The following is a 17,657-nucleotide window of genomic DNA, read 5'->3' as shown; positions in this document are numbered from 1 at the left end:
AATTTAACAACTGGTTCTTTACCCTAATGACCAGCTGGGTAGACATGGCTGGATAGACATGTGACTGGGTGGGAGTGGCCAACTTGACGTCGCTCATGTCAAGGAGTGCTTCTCCTTCCGTGACCTCTCATGACCATGAGAATTTTACAGTAGTCGTAAGTATGAAAAACAGTCATAAGTCACTTTTTTCAGTGCCAGTGTAACTTTGAATGGTCACTAAATGAACTGTTGTAAGTCAAGGATTGCCTGTACAAAAATACAAAAAGCTTCTTTGCTTGAGAAAAGGTGCCCTAAATACCAATCATTAGATTAAAAATACCTGCAAACTGGAGTCACAAATCTGGCAGGGTGCCAGAGCACCTTGAGGAATTAAAATAGTTAAAATGCAATGATAACTATCAGCAGCCAACTCTTGCTCATAAAGTGAAACCCTTTAGCAGAGAGGTCATTTAAGCTCTCCAAAAAGAGCATACCAGGAGAAGCAATCCTTAGATCCATTTGCACCACTTGAAAACGTCAGCTGGTCTCACTCACCTCACAAGATATCCTAAGGATGTCACCAGGTGTAAGGAAAGGTCACATGCCCCCCCAGAAAGACAGTAAAAAAATCAGTGCCAAGCTTGCATCCTGCCTCTTGGAAGTACATCCCAAAAGGACAGCACCAGGAACCAGTAAAGCAGTGAAGGAAGACTCCCTCCCCAGATAGAAAAAATTCAAAGGCAGGAAAAAATTCAAACACAATACAAATAATTAAATCACAACAGTAGCTTGTTAAACCAATTACCAGAACAAATAGACACAGGAACTAGCCAGATTTCTCAACCCAGTTTCTTTTCAGGAACAGGGATTAACCTTTTTCCTTCCAAACAAAGCTGAATAGGGAAAATTATCCCACCAATAAACACAGGATTAAACATCAGCAAGCACAGAATTAAACTTCACCAAAAACCAGTTTTAGACCAAAATTCAGAAAAGGTATGTAAACTCACATTTGAATTTCAATCTTTCTAGCTAGCCAAGAAGCCTTGCTGAATGTCACTCATCTTGGTTCTTTGTCATTAAAAGCTTCTTTCCAAGAACTCTGCTTTGTTATTCAATTATTTCTTCAAAGTGCTAATCATTGCATCTTCCCTGTTGGAAGAACTCCAACAGAGGAGTATTTCCTCCCAACAGCAGTGTAAAAACCTTAAAACAACCCCTCCTCTTTAATAAAGTCAAGCAAAGTACCAGAAAAGGAGAAAAAAAACCTCCTGAAAAGCTCAGGTGACAGGAAGTCTAGGCATACTACTAAGAATGTAATAAGGGTTAACAAAGAAACAGAGAGGCAGTTTCTGTAAGCAGGGCAATAAAATTAGGCTAGAAACAACACCAGAATGTTTCCTGCCTTCCTCAGGATTAGCTCTGTAAAGTGGAAAAAAACAAAAGGAGATTTCTTCCAACAACCAGTTCTCATAACTGCTTAGAAAATTAACAGGTTCTAGTGAATAGGTGAGAACCGGTAGAATCCCACCCCTGCACCCAGCACTTATGCCTAAAACAGTGTTTAAAACAAAAAAATTAGAAGAGAGAAATATACCTCTTGTTGTAGCTCTTCCCACCGAATATTGAATTTTTCAAGTTTCTCATTGATCAATTCATCCAAAACTCCACCATCTGTTAAAGTTTGTGCCAGCTCACGAATCTGATTGCGATTATCTTCTGGATGCTGTCTTAATGTTTTCAGAGACTAAAAAATATCCATAAAAGATATTACTGAGATATTTCATTTATATAAAAGAAAAACAAATATTTTATTTCTATTTGTCAAGCTTCTGGGGTAGACCAAATTAGGAAATCAAAATTGTAGGAATATTAGATCTATTTTATTGCGACAGGCTACCATAACAGACTCCTACAAGCCTGATTATGCTTTACCTCCACTCCCTCTTATATCCCAGCAATTAAGGAAAGAACCTGCTTCAATTTCTTCCAAATTTTACAAGGAATGTTGCACTTCCCATTACTAATATAATAGTACTTACCTATTTCTGAAAAATAACGATAACTCTCGATATCATTAAAGTGGAAGATTATCATAAGAAACTTAACACAGTTGATTATTTTTAAAATAAATATTTCCTTTGAGGAAAGAGCCTTGATGCTAGATTTTAAAGTCTGGATAGGTATATATGGGAAAAGGTGCTCTTATCAGGTAACCTGGTCCTAAGCTGTTTGGGGCTTTATATTTGAAAATCTGAGCTGGGAATTGGATTGACAGCCAGTGGAAATGGCAAAGTACAGACATAATGTGTTCCTATCAGGAAGACATCCAGGCACCATTTTAAATAATTGAATTTTCCAGGCAATTTTCAAAGCCAGTCCCACATATAACACACTGAAATAATCAACTGGAAAATTATCAAAATTTGAATAACTGTTACAAGACTGTCTCTGGCCAGATACGTCGCTGTTGGTAAATCTACCAATGCATTCTGTCACTGAGGTCACATGGGCCTCTAAGGAATAATAGTGGAATTTAGAATGCTCCCAACTGTGAACCTACTCCACTAGGCTTACTGTGGACCATTCTGGATCACGTAAAACAGCATTCACTTGCCCAATTGCATTTTGATGGCTTCTCAGCCCATATCGCTAAATGATATCTCCCAATGATTTCAGATACAGTAGATATTAAAAAGTATATGTGATAAAATAGGACTCAGATCTAACCAATTGCTAAATCCTCCAGCATCTTCTGGAAAAAGCCATCCACGAAGGAATAGAATCACCACAGTATAGTACTCCCACATTCTAATTATGATAGGAGAATATCATAGTTGAGATATTGAAAGTTTCCAGGAGGACCAACAAAGTCGTACTCTCCTTGTGTGATGGAATGTACATCTTCAGGAACCATGGGAGAGAATTTTGGCAACCCAGAGCTTGCCCAGAGAGAGGTCCAGCTTAAGAGATTGCACAGTCCTGAGCTGGATGAGGGAGAAAAGGTTCAGGATAGCCATACCTTAGACTGTCTTAAGATATATCTAGGAAGTTGTTGCATTAGTTTGGCAATATTCAGTCCATAAGGAAATAAAGGGTTGAATGTCATTTCTGGGCTTGGGACTGACATCTTGTCTTTTTTTTTCTTTCTTTTTTTTAAATAAACTGTAAGCAATGGATTTTTCCCCTTCAACCGAAAAGAATGAACTTCTGAAAACTAGGTATTTCAAAAGGAATCCTTTACTGAAAGGAAGTGAATCCAGTACTAGTGAAAGCAGAATCTAAGGTGCTTCCAGGCATACAGTAATAGATAAAGGGAGTTAAAACCCTTCCCCTTATTTAGATGTGGCTTTAGTCAAACAAAGAACCAACATGCTAATTCCCCCCCTCCCCTTTTCTGGGAACGTATTTCAGAGAATCTTCCCAGGGAGTATCTTCCAGAGCTGGAATTTTTATGGTCCCTTCTCCTCTTGCTATCTCTCCAAGAGGTGACAAGTTTCTAGCCATCTGGCTCCAGTCCTCCAGTTGTACAGTTATACAGATTCAATATAAGATTTAATATATTCAGGTTACATCAAAAAGGATTACTTATACCAACTTCCTCCCCACTTCTTCCATTGAAGAATGGCAGATACACGGATCTGACATATTGCCCTCCTCAAAAATTTGAGAAATCCACATGGAAGATATAAAACATGTGTTACATTTACAACTTAAGATGGTTTGTGAGGGTATTTCAGGTGGAACTTCCGTAGTAATATGGGTGCTTTTACATGTCGTTTGGCTACCCACTCATTCTCTGAGGAAGAAAGGTGTTGCCAAGCTACTAAATATTGTGTGGATCCATGGTGAGTATGCGAATCAAGGATATCCTTAATTTCAAAAATGTTGTTCCCCATGTACCATAATGGGAGTTGGAGGTGTGGGAAGAGGGAGTCTAAGGTTTGAAGTGATCTCTGGTTTGAGTAGACTACAGTGAAATACTGGATGAACCTGTCTAAGTGTTTTGGGAAGTAGAAGCTCTACCATAACAGGATTAATAATTCTGAAGATGAAAAATGGTGCAATGAATTTTGGTCCCAGTTTCTTAGAAGGTTGCTTTTAGGAATTTTGTGGACAAATATACGTGGTCCCCAACTTTGAATGGTTTAGGATCACAACATTTTTTGTCTGCCTGAGCTTTAAAAGCTGCTTTAGCCTCTTGTAAGGCTAGTCTGACCACTGGCCAGGTGGCTTGCAAATTATTAATCCACTCCTTAAGGGAGGGAATTTCAGGTTCCATGGTGGGTAGTTCCGGCATGGGGTTGAATTCTTGGCCTGTGGCTACCTGAAATGGGGTGAAACCAGTGCTGCCGTGGACTGAGTTATTGTATGCTACCTTTGCAAAAGGAAGGAGGTCAGTCCAATTGTCCTGTTGGTAATTAATAAAACATCTTAAATATTCTTCTAATATGCTGTTCGATCGTTCAGCTCCGCCATTAGTCAGGGGGTGATTTGATGACAACAACCCCTGGGTGAAGCCTAATAGGTTTAAAAACACCCAACAAAATGTGGATGTGAATTGTACACCCCTATCCGAGATAATCCGTTGGGGAGCTCCGTGAAGGCGATAAATGTGTATTAAAAACATCTTTGCAAAGGCCTTGGCTGTTGGGATTTTTTGGCATGGTACAAAATGAACCTGTTTTGAAAAAAGATCAGTTACAACCCAAATGACAGTATTCCCTGCACTTTCAGGGAGCTCCACTATAAAGTCCACAGAGATCTCTTTCCAGGGTGCTGAAGGTTCTGCCACTGTTTGTAAAGGTCCAGGAGATTTTCCTTGTCTTCTTTTTATGGCAGTACAGATGGGGCAACTGGCAACATAGCTTTCAATGACCTTTTTGAGAGATGGCCACCCAAATGGTCTTTTGATGAAGTGCAAGGTTTTTACAAAACCAAAGTGTCCTGCTATTTTTGAATTGTGGCAAGGTTTAATGAGGTCCATCCTCTGGCTGGCAGGGACGTAAAGTTTGTTTCCTAGACCATCTTTGAGCTAGGCCATCCTTGAGTAAACAAATGTGTTTTTTAGCCTGGAGCCAGTCGTCCTTAAGTAGTACCTCCTTAAATATTGAAGTCATTGCATGTCAGTCAGTGATTCTTTCTTCCCTTGTGCCCGGGTGATTACTTTGGCTGCAAGTTGGGTTGGTTGGATCATGGGTTTTATAACTTCAATCTTTTTGCTGTTGTATTGGGGTCTCCTAGACAGGGCATCTGCCAAGAAATTTTTCCCCCTGCGAGATATTTGAGAGTGAAATTAAACCATTTAAAGCATTGAGCCCAACTTGCTTGTTTTTCTGAGAGTTTCTGTGGAGTTTTCAGAGCTTCTAGATTTTTATGATCAGTCCAGACTTCAAAGGGGATTTGGTTCCCTTCTAGGAAATGTCTGCATGTGAGGAGTGCCCATCGCATAGCATATGCCTCTTTCTCCCATATGGCCCATCTTTGTTCGGTTTCTGTCAGTTTCTTGGAAGTATAAGCACATTGTTGTAACTGTCCATGATCATTCTTTTGGAGTAGAACTGCTCCAACTGCTACAATGCTAGCATCTGCTTGGATGACAAATGGTTGTTCAGGGTCTGGGTGTTTCAGGATTGGTTCTGCTGAGAACAATTGTTTAAGTTTTTCAAATGCTGCCTGGCATTCCATCGTCCAGGTGAGGGGTTGCCTTGGTTTGGGTTTCTCCCCCCTTTCATTTTTAACAGATGGGGAGGGTGATATTCGCAAAAACTGGAATGAATTGGCAGTAAAAGTTTGCAAAACCCAGGAAGCTCTGCAGTTGTTTGCAAGTGTGGGGTGGTTCCTAATCGGTGACAGCTTTTACTTTTTGTGGGTCCATCTTTATTCCCTCATGGGATATTCTATATCCCAGGTAGTCAATTTTTTCTTGGTGGAATTCACATTTAGAGAGTTTTGCATACAGTTTGGCATTTAGGAGTTTTGTGAGAACTGCGCGGAGTAACTTGAGGTGTTCTTTTGTTTTGATGTAGATTAAAATATCATCAAGATAAACAAGAACCCCTTTGTACAAAAAATCATGGAGAGTCTCATTAATTAATTGCATGAACACGGCAGATGCTCCTTGTAGTCCAAAGGGGAGCACTTTAAACTGGTAGCATCCGAGTGGGGTGTTAAAAGCCATCTTCCACTCATCCCCTTTCCTTATTCTGATGCAGTAATATGCCTCTCATAGGTCTAACTTTGAAAAAACATTTCCTTTGGAGAGGTGGGCTAACATGTCCTTCATGAGGGGAGTGGGTACATATTGTCCACACTGATTGCATTAAGATTTTTTTAATTCACACATAGATGCAAAGAGCCATCTTTCTTTTTGCGGAATAATACTGGGGCTGCTATTTTTGGTTCGGTAGGTTCAATGAAACCCTTTTTAGGTTTTTATTGATAAATGCTCCGAGTTCATTAAGTTCTCTGGTGGACATGCAGTACATTTTTGGTTTTGGAAGTTTAGCCCCTGGTAGGATTTCAATGGCACAGTCTGTGGTGTGATAGGGTGAGAGTTCATCAGAAGCCTCCCCACTGAATATTTGGGCTAAATCCTGGTTGGGGATGTTAATGGGTTCAGCCGGCTGACCGTCCATGGCTGGTTCTCTGTTCTCTGTTCCCTTTCTTTTCCTTTCCTCTGCGCTGTTTGCAAATGCTACATGTTTCTGGAAATGTATGGTTCCTCTCTTCCAGTTTATTTTTGGATTCCATTTCCATAGCCATGTGAGTCCTAGGACCAGTGGCCCTTCCATTCCTGGTGCCACAATGAATGTGAACATCACACTATGGTTCCCTAGTCTTATTTTTAATGTTTTGTTGCAAAACTAGCTGGCTGCCTTCCCCCCTAGCCAATTCCATCTAATTAGCAGAAAGGGATGGGATTTTCTATTTTCTCTAGTTGGATTCCCAATTTCTCTGCTAGGGAGGGGTTGATTAGGCATCGGGTGCATCCCGAATCCAGTAATGCTGCAACTTCCTCCCTCTTCCCTCGGCTGGGGATAAACAGTCTTAGGGGTAGAGTGATTGGTTCAACTGGGTCGCTTACCAGCGAGTCATCTTCCAGATCACTTTCAGACTGGCTCAGGTCTCCTTGAGGCATCAGGGATTCTTCCTCTAGGTGTGGGGGACTGGAACCTCACAGCTTCTCAGCTTCTCAGGCCAGTTTCTTTTCCTTGAGGATTGGATTTTCCAGGTTTCCCACCCTGATCTGGTCTGGCTTTCTGGCAGGGGTTTTTGAGCAGCATTCTCCTGTGCGATGCCCCTCTTTTCCACACTTAAAGCAGCCAGATTGTCTTGGAGTCATGTGGTTTGGGGTTTGAAAAATTCCTGCTTCCCCTGGGGTGGGGATCTTTTCCAAACTTTGCCACTTGCAGTACCGGTTTCAAGTCATGTCTATCTCCACCTCCTCTGCCATCATGCAGGAGATTTGGGGCCCCACGGGCCAGGCAGGCAGTGTACAGGTTTTCATAGAGTCCATCTTTGAACCAACAGACTTGGATATCTGTCAGATCCATGTATCTGTCATTTCTTCAATGGAAGAAGAAAAGGGGGGAGACTGATAAAGAAATCCTTCTTGATGTAACCTGAATATATTTAATCTTATATCAAATTTGTATAGCCTACACATGATACAATGGGTAGATGAAACTGAGATGGCCAGAACCTATCACCTCAGAGAGAGACAGCCAGGAGATGAAGAGACCATAAAAATTCCACAGTGAGATGTGTCCTGGGAAGCTCTGGAAAAGATTGTTCTAAAAGGGGGGTGGGGGGGAAGTAACATATTGGCTCTTTGTTTTACTAAATGCACATGAGGATAAGGCGAGGGGTTTTAAACTCCCTTATCTATCTTTGCATGCCTGAGAGACCTTAGATGCTACTTTTGACCCCTACATGAATTGTCTCATCTCAATAAAGGGTTCGTTTTTGATACGTTTTGATACGTCTTCAGAAGTTCATTCAAGTTGATTGAATGGGAAAAGTTCTGTAGCCTGATATAAAGCAGCGTCTGCAATAGAGGTCAGCCCGGAGAGGTTTTTTTTTTAAAAAAAAACCCTTCACACTAATGGGGGGACCCTGCAAAAAAGGAAAATGTCTGAGTACAGCAAGAACCAAGGGGAAGCTGAATGCTGGAGAGAAACGTCGACAGTTACCCAGCCAGATACTGACTCGGTGCATCCCATCGAAGATAGCGGAGCTTCCTACGAAACCTCCACAAAGCCCCGGTGGTCTATAGGCATAGGAAAGAGAGACAGCTGGGACGGAAGAACCAGAGGAGTAACCCTCACCCAGGATAATCGTAAACCCAGAGAGAAATTGGAGCTAGAGGCCATATTGGATCAGGAAGAATGGGATGAGGAGCCACTGGCCAATGACCAAATGAGACAGTACATAAATCGCCATTTGGGCAGATCATAACCCAGTGACAGTTACTTGGAGAGGATACAAGAGGAGATCCAGATGGACCTTAAATAATAGGATATTAAAAGAAAAAGACTTGAAACAGAAAATAGAGAATGAACTTGCATTCTTCTTTAAAGAAAATAGAAAAGAAGATACATCTCTACAGAACCTCTGGGACACGATGAAGGCCTACACAAGAGGCTTGATAATAGACTATATAAGGAAAAAAAATATAAAACAGAAAAAGACTTTGAAAATATTAGAGGATGACTATAAAAGACTGGAAAAAGACTTACAGAAGTCCCCACAAAAAAGACATTAAAAATAAAATGGATCTAATTAAACATAAAATGGGACTAATGGAAAAAGAGGAACTAGCACAAAAAAATTAAAAACGCTAAACAGAATTATTTTGAAGATGCAAATAAACCAGGCAGATGGCTAGCCTATAAATTGAGAAAGGAGAGAGAATCAAGAAGGATTCAACTAATAAATGAAGAAGGGCATACATGTTATGGAAATGAGGAGAAGAAAAAATTATACAAGATTACTATGGGAAATTGTATTTTCAAGAGAATATTCAAGAAGAAAAAGTCAAGCAATATTTACAGAAAGTGAACTTACCTCAGATACCTAAAGATATTGAAACAATGCTAGAAGGGAATATAACAATGATGCAATTAACAGAAGCTTAAAAAAAACAGAATGTTGGAAAAGCACCAGGTTGAGATGGCTTACCAGCAGAATTTTACAAGACCTTTCAGGAAATACTGAATCTTCATCTATTAGAAGTTATGAACAAAGTTATGTTGAAGAAAAAAATACCCAAAACATGGACAGAAGCATACATTACACTTATACCAAAGGAGGATACAGACCTGCAGCAAGTTAAAAATTACAGACCTATATCCCTATTAAATTCAGACTATAAAATCTTTGCTTCAATCTTGGCAGAAAGATATTTACATAACTTTATCCATATTGATCAAAATGGATTCCTAGCAAAGAGACAAATCAAAGACAATGTGAGAATTATTTTGGATATTCTGGAATACTACGAGGCACATCCTGAGAAGCAAATGGCTTTGATGTTTTTAGATGCACAAAAAGCCTTCGACAATATGAGTTGGCAATTTATGTTATTGCAATTGGAAGAAATGGGCTTTGGTAAAAAATTCATTCAAGCCATTGAAATGATATATTATGAACAAACTGCAAAAGTTATGGTAAATGGAGAACTAACAGAATTGGAAGATATAAGAAAAAGGATGAGGTAAGTTTGTCCACTGTCGCCTCTGCTGTTTGTGTTAACATTGGAAGTGTTGAATAGGAATATTAGAGAAGATAAAGAAATAAAAGGAATGAAAATCCAAAAGGAAGAGTATAAATTGCAAGCTTTTGCAGATGACCTGGTATTTATATTAGAAGACCCATGGGAAACAGCACCTAAATTAATAAAAAAAATAGAAGAATGTGGAAAAGTAGCAGGTTTGAAAACAAACAAAGATACTAACAAGGAATATGCTAGTAAGACAAAAGAAAGAGTTGGAAGAAGTTTTAGAAATACAGGTCACAAAAAAGGTTAAATATTTAGGGATATATATTACATCAAGATGTAGTACACTGAAGGAAGATAATTATTTTAAACTCAAACAGCAGATTGCGACAGATTTGACAAAATGGGGAAACTTACAATTATCATTGATTGGGAGAATATCTACAATTAAGATTGCCTAGAATTTTATATTTATTCCAGATAATTCCAATCCGACTAAGGAAGCAGTTTTTTGAAGATTTAAATAGAATTGTGTTGAAATATATTTGGCAGGCCAAAGAAGCAAGAATGAAATTAAAATTGTTTCAGTTACCAAGCAACAAATTTGATATGGGTAAAGGAATGGATACACTAAGAAACAGTAGATTATTGACTTTCGAAGGCCAGGACTTGCTGTTGGGATGGCATGCTTTCCTCTGGTATAAGGGAACTAAAACACAGAGGTATTTTAGAAGACATTCCATTTGAGAAGCATTGTTTTTGAACTGGGAGAAGATAAAAAGATAATATTACTTAAAAATTCCAACATGGATATCACCTATTGAAGCTTTTTCTTATCCAATAATATATAAAAAGGAACAACAGTTAGATATGGTGAGATATTGAATCAAAAAGATGAACTTAAATCTATGCAAGCATTGGAAGAACAAAGTGTAAAAATTAATTGATTTTCATATTTGCAAATACAATCTAGGTTTGATAAAGACTCTAAAGCAGAAGGTATTTATGATAAGTTGGCTGATTTAGATAAAATTTTGATGGGTACTGATGAAAAAGTAATTAAAAAACTTTATGGACATATATTAGAATTTAAATTGGAGGAGGAACAAATTAAAGAAATGATGATTGCTTGGGGGAAATATTTTGGATATGGGATTGATTTAGAAAAATGGCAAGAATTGTGGTCTCAAAATTATAAAATGGCAATGTCAACTACATATAAAGAAAATTTGTATAAGATGTTTTACGGGTGGCACCTACCCCCGACTTGAGAGAATGTTTAAGAATAAATCGGATAAATGCTGGAAATGTCATCAGATACCTAGTTTTCATATTACCATATGTGGTGGACATGTTCGGACGCAAAGAAATATTGGACTAAAATCCACACATGGTTGGAAAAAATGATAAAACAACATATAGATTTTAAACCAGAGATTTTTTTTATTGGGAGTCCTACCAGACATATACAATAAAGAATTGAAATGTTTGATTGTAAATGTTTTAACAGCAGCTAGAATTGTATTTGTGAAGAACTGGAAAAATGACAAAATACCTATGCAGGAGGAAGTTATTAAAAAAATTATGGACTGTGCTGAAATGAGTAAACTGACATTTGAAATTAGAGAACAAAAAGACAAGAAATTTTATATGATATGGGATTTGTTTTATCAATGGTTGGATAAAAAAAACATGTTAAGGTAACAGAATAGATAATTTTGTTATGGAAGCTTAATAGATTGATACAAAATATAATGTAGACATATATAACCATTGGATGACAGCATAATACAATATTGATGGAATAAATAGCAGGATAATTAATAATTTATAAATAAATAAGCATATGTTAGTTTGACAATGTGTGATTGATATAAATTGTGAACAATGATTATGAAAGGATCGCACAAAAGATTCTAAACCAACTGACACACTATGTACAAAATGCAAGATGGTTTTATGTTTTTTTATGTATTGTCTGTGTATGTTTGTCTTAAAATAAAAATATATATAAAATAAAAAATAAAAATAAAAGATCCTTATATTTTGTATAAGTCTGAATTGTTTGGGTGTATCATAGCTTTCATCATAGATAGCCAAATTGGAATTTTCATATAATGTTTCTTTCTAATTTTGGTCAAGTTTTGTAATAGGGAACCAAATGCCTATGAAAATATTGCTGTTTTTTAGTTCCTGTTTCCCACAAAAAGGCATGCCATCCTCTTTGCAGGTCGTGGCCCTCTAAACTTAATATTTGCTTATTAGATTAACCCATTCTTTAATCCAGATTAACTACATCCCGTTGTAGTATAACTCCCAATTTGGAAGTCCCAATCCCCTCTGCTTTTAATATCTTGTAGTGCTTTCATCCTTATTCTAGGTTTTTGCCTAACCAAATAAATTTCACCGTAATTTTATTAAATTTGGGTAAAATGTCTTTTTTCCCCAGTATGTTTCTATTTCACTGCAAGGCCTTGAAATGAATCCAGAAAATCATTTTCATCCACTAGTGCCTAGTGTTTGTCTGTTGAATTAAATCAGTAGTTATTAAACCAAGTGTCAGGTCCCATAGATCCTATTGGGACATTGCCATTCTGGTAGGGAGGGGGGCCTGGGTACTCTTTTACAACCCCTTTCCTATTTCTAGCTATCCTGTGACTTTGATGTACCTGCTGGGGAAAGGGAGGGGGAGGGAATTTCTTGGGGCCATTTGTTTTGTCTCAGCTCCGAAGTGGCGCCTGAGAACAACCTTTTTGATAAACCTTTCCCAGCTTGAGTTCTCATAATAACTTCACACCTGTGGATTGGCTCAGCTTGGACTGGACATATGGGAAGGGTTTTCTGTAATGTTTAATCTAATGGGTTTTTGAGTGAGAACTTCAGGTCCTGCCTTGCTTTCCTTGTTATCACTTCCTCAATAAAAGTTTCCTTTTGAAATAATGTCTTTCAAGATTTCTGCTTTTTTGAGGAGAGAGGAGAGGGAAGTCATTACATTAGGCAGGATCTGCAAAAGTGGTCAACCTGGAGAAGCATTGCTCTACTAGTGGGATCCTGCAAACCATGTCCAAATACAACAGTGATCATGAGGAAGGCAATGCTGGGGGGGAAACGGCCTCATGACCCAGACTGATGCAGCTTCCACCTGCTCGACTGAGGAACCGGCCACCCTGGAAGACTCTGCAAAGCCCAGGTGGTCTGTTGGCATGGGGAAGAAGGACAGCTGGGATGGAAGGAGTCACTCCCACCCAAGGCAGCCAGCAGGAGGCCTGGAAATGCGAACTAGAAGCCCTATTTGATCATGACAACCAAAGCAAGAGAATTGCCCCAAGAAGCACATCATGCACTTCATGTTAGAGGCTTTCCAAGACCTGTGAGTTTGAGGTGCCCTAGACTGTGCAGAAGGGGGAAACAAGAGGCAGAGGGAAACTGACACCAGACAGGTGAACTTTCCCACCCCAAGAGCTGCAGACAATGCCACTGGGACTGATGGGGCAGTAGCCACCCCCACCAACTCTCCACGCTAGATCCTAGAGCCATCTAATATACCCGGAGCAGGGGCTAGCAATGTTCCCTAACTGGAATAGAAGGCACCAGCCCTAGGCACCAAATTTGTTACAAGATCCCCAGCAAGTGGGATTTTTCCTGGCCCACATCCTCACTTACATGCAGGAGTATGGACAAGACTTCCCAGCCCAGAGAACCTGGGTTTGAGTGGTCACCCTGGCACTAGAAGGAGCAGCTTCAAGATGGATGATGCTCCTCCACAATGCCAACACCCTGGTGTTCCAAAATTTTGACCACTTCATAATGGATCTCCACCTCAGATTCAAGGACCCATTGGTGGACTGCAAAGCCTGAGACTGTATTAAAACCATGAGGCAGTGCCGCCGGCTGATGGCCAAATATATGGAGGAGTTCTGTGACCTAGCCTGTCATGTGGACTTGCTGGAGGATATCCTGGTGAGCTGTTTCAAAAATGGGCTGAACAATGACCTCTACCATGCCTGCATCATCCGCAGAACCCTGAACCACCTCCATGACTGGTACTTCCTAGCAGAAGAGACAGAAATCAACCAAGCAAGAAACCAGTTCCAATACAGTAGAACCTGGAAGAGGTCCTCACTCAAGAGGAAGAGGGAGCCCACCAAGCTGCAAGCATATGCATTGTACTCAACTATCTGCTTCAAGTGCAGGAAGGAAGGTCACCGATCCATCAAAGATGGGCGCAACTCTGTGACTTTACTGCTCTTCAGCACAGATTGCTTTGCTCTTGGGGGGGGGGGGGCTCTGATCCATCCAAAGACCCCAGTGAAGAAAAGTGACTGCCTCATGATTGGGAAGCTGACTAAAGCCCCCCCACCAAGAGCAAAGCAATCTGTGCTAAAGAGCAGTAAAGTCACAGAGTTCCGCCCATCCCCAAGACCAAGGGTGGAAACTCTGACTCCTTCTGAGGAAGACCCTGAGCCGTCCAAGAGTGACCTCAAAGATGACCCCTTGGTTGGTGAGCCAATCAAGCTGGTCACTTTACCCTGGCTATTGATCCCCAGTTTGGGAAAGAGAGTAAAATTGACAGCTAGATTCAGGGTGCACCAGATGTCTAGTGAGCCCAACCCTAGTGGAAATTCTGGGGATTTGCTTGAAAAGATTAAAAAAAACCCAATTGCCTTTTGCCAGATGGATGGATCTATCACAGGGGGAAGGCAGCCACCTTTGCCACTGAGTCCTTGGAATTAACCATGGGAGACCACAGCAAGACTGGAAAGAGGGGACCTTAAGATTCCCAGGTGATGGTGCTGGACAAAAGTGACAAAGAGGAAGAAGGCAGATTGAGAGGGGAAACTGTAGCTGCTATGAAACTCAAGCCACCACAAGGCATCCCCCGAGGAACCTAGTTGAGGTTTTCAGCAAAGAGAGTTCAGACGTGCTCACCACCCACTGATCCACAGACTGTGCCATTGAAATCCTACCTGGGGCTAAGCTACCAAAGGCTAAGATGTATTCCATGACCCCCTGGGAGCAAGAAGAGTTACATACCTTTATAGACAAAAATCTAGCTCAAGGGTTCATTCAACCAGCCAGACCCAAAGTGGCAGCCCGCATTCTTTTCTGGGAAGAGAAAAATGGGTCTCTTCACTTATATGTGGATTATAGGGGTCTGAATGCCGTGTGCATGGAAAAATGTGTACACCTTCTCCTTCAGGAAGGACATGTTAACTCACCTGTTGAAAGGGAAGATTTTCTCTATGTTAGACCTGCACAAGGCTTATTGCCATGTTAGAAGCAGGGGTGGGATTCTACCAGTTCGCACCGGTTCTACAGAACCACTTGTTAACATCACCGGTAGTTCTAAGAACGGGTAAAACCAACCCATGGCTGGCCCCGCCATTCTCTGCCTCTCCTACAGGCCAAAAACTGGGTGTTTTTTTTACTGTGCATGCACAAAATTTTTCATGCATGCATTCTCCCCTGCCTCCCCCTCCCTTTACTGGCCCTGGCCCCCACCCCTATCCTCCGCTCCTACACTTAAAAAAATGGGTTTTTTTACTGTGCTTGTGCAACATTTTTCGCACATGCACAAAAAACCTTGCCTCATTCTCCCCCACCTGTCTCTCCCTTCACTGGCCTTGGCCCCCACACCTATCCACCGCTCCTACGCTAAAAAAAACCATTTTTTACTGCGTATGCATGGAAATCCTTGCCTCATTCTCCCCCGCCTGCCCCACCCTGCCCCTACTTATAGCGCATGTGCACTACCTACAAAAATTTTCCGTCCAGCGCCAGAACTCACACCACCACCACCACCACCACCACCACCAGCCGAGGCAGCCAGCCAGCCAGCCAGCCAGTCAGCCTTTGCTAACTGCCTTCTGCCACATGAGTGAGGGCAAGCCGACGATTTTGTACTATTATCTTTTTTTTGTACTATATCTGCATAAGGCTGTAAAAAGCTTCAGTACATTTTTAAGTTGCATTCCAAAAAGGTTAGGCAACCAAACATGGCTTCTCCTGGCTTCTCTCTCTCTGCTATAGAGAGAGCATTCCATCCTGGACTGTTGGTCTAGGTAAGTAGTCTTGGCTAGGAAAGATTTTTGTGCCACTACTGGCACAAAATAACAAACTCCCTTGGTTTGTTAATAGTATTTCCATTTTAAGTGTTTCTTTTTCAATTAAAGAATTGTAATTATGAAAATATCAGCCATTTTTTTATATACACAGTGCAACATCTTTTTTATAGACTGTCATTTTCAAATCCACTTTCAGTTCTGTCTCAGTCTTGTCTGGTGAAACTTGTTCCTCTTCCATAACATCTTTTAAACACTAACTAGCTATAGTGTTAGGGACTCTTAAAAGTAACTGAATATTACTGATCTCTGTTCCTCACCTGCTTTCTTCACTTGCCACTGCCTTCACTCAACTTACAACAATTGAATCCAAACCACTACATTGTTGAAGTTTTTTTGCAGCATATTGCCAAGATGAAAAGGCAAATGAGTTTGTCTGCTTTCTTTGGCAACAAAACAAAAGGACATCCAAAAGAGTCACCATTGGAGTCTGAGGAAAGCAGAGCCAGCACAACATCCATCGAAGAAAGCAGAGCCAGCACATTATCCACACCGTGACTAGAAGAAAGAGCCAGCACATCATTCACCAAAGAAAGCGGAGCCAGCACATCATCCACATCTCAACCAGGGGAAAGAGCCAGCACATCATCAGGTACTGGAAGAACTGAATCATACATTGAAGGGAACCTTCCTTACTGCTAGTCACTGCAGCAGTACAATAATTTTAGGGGAAAATATGATGGACTGGATGTTTCCCAGAAAAAAATAGGTTGCAAGCATTGCAGAAGATTTGAAATTTCAACCAAAGAAAAAAGTGTCCATGGAGCTAAGGAGTGGAAGAATTACCAAATTGAACCATCAGGAAAGAGTAAAGAAATCCAACAAGCTTCCCTCTGAAAGAAATTGAAGGAACATTTCTCATCTAAGGCTCACAACATCTGTACAGAGAAGTTGAAGCAATGTGAGCAGGATGTCATAAGCAAAGGACTGGAGAAGATGACAGAAATATCTGGGTAGTACATGTAGAGTAGTACAGTGTATAATCTGGCACAAACGTGCAGACCATTTTCATATATAGAAGATCTGATTGAATTACAAATAACAAATGGTTTAGATTTGGGAACAGGGTTGCATTCACGTAAAACTGCAGTTGCAATAGTAGATTTCATTGCAAAAGACATCAGGAAACATTTATTTAGCAAAATTATTGAGAAAACTCGCAAAATCTGTTTGATAATTGACGAAGCCTCAACAATGTCTTCCAAGCCAGTTCTTACACTGTACTTAAAAGTTGAGGATCCAGCTTTCTCACCAACAATTTTCGTTCAACTAGTAGAATTAGATAAACAAGATGCAAAGACAATATGTTGTTTGATTATAGAAAGTTTGAATAATGCTGGGTTTAACAGAAACTATCTGGAGAAACATTTAATTGGATTTTGCTCTGATGGAGCTAGTGTTATGCTTGGGAGAAAATCTGGGGTAAGCACTAGCCAAAGAGTTTCCAAATATTATAATATGGCACTGCTTGAACCATTGTCAGCAACTTGTTTTAGATGATTCTATTAGGGAAATAAAGCAAATCAATCATTTTCAATTTTTTATTGATAAAATAAATTCTATTTTCCATCAATCAAATAAGAACCTAATTGAACTTAACAAAATTTCCAAACAAGTTGAGATTGAAATTATAAAAATTAGTAGAGTTTTTGGACCAAGATGGGCCGTTTAAGATCAACCCTAGCTGTGTGGTGGGTTTATCCAGCACTACATCAGTTTTTCTGTTCAAATAAAAAAATAGTCTGGTATGGCTGCCCTTCTTGAAAACTCATATTTTCTCACTGATTTGGCCTTGATGATTGATCATTAAGGCCTTGATGATTGAATATCTCTCC

The 17,657-nt window shown here is 40.0% G+C and overlaps 1 protein-coding gene and 1 pseudogene across 7 annotated transcripts in view; one reads left to right on the top strand and one right to left on the bottom strand.

Moving 5' to 3' along the window:
• The window catches only part of DMD (dystrophin), a 1,342,375-nt gene that overhangs the window by 891,640 nt on the left and 433,078 nt on the right, over positions 1-17,657 (bottom strand). For all 7 annotated transcript variants that reach the window (XM_087938163.1, XM_087938162.1, XM_087938165.1 and 4 more), the window contains exon 28: positions 1,577-1,726. In XM_087938163.1, the coding sequence (XP_087794289.1) occupies positions 1,577-1,726 (150 nt within the window). The remainder of the gene's footprint in view (positions 1-1,576; positions 1,727-17,657) is intronic.
• LOC148125088 (E3 SUMO-protein ligase KIAA1586 pseudogene) lies at positions 14,694-17,494 on the top strand (annotated as a pseudogene).

The sequence above is a fragment of the Pseudonaja textilis genome, chromosome 8 (assembly GCF_049901715.1).
Source record: "Pseudonaja textilis isolate UNSWEBS1 chromosome 8, rPseTex1.2, whole genome shotgun sequence".
NCBI classification, from domain to species: domain Eukaryota; kingdom Metazoa; phylum Chordata; class Lepidosauria; order Squamata; family Elapidae; genus Pseudonaja; species Pseudonaja textilis.
This window is presented reverse-complemented; position numbering and strand designations above follow the sequence as displayed.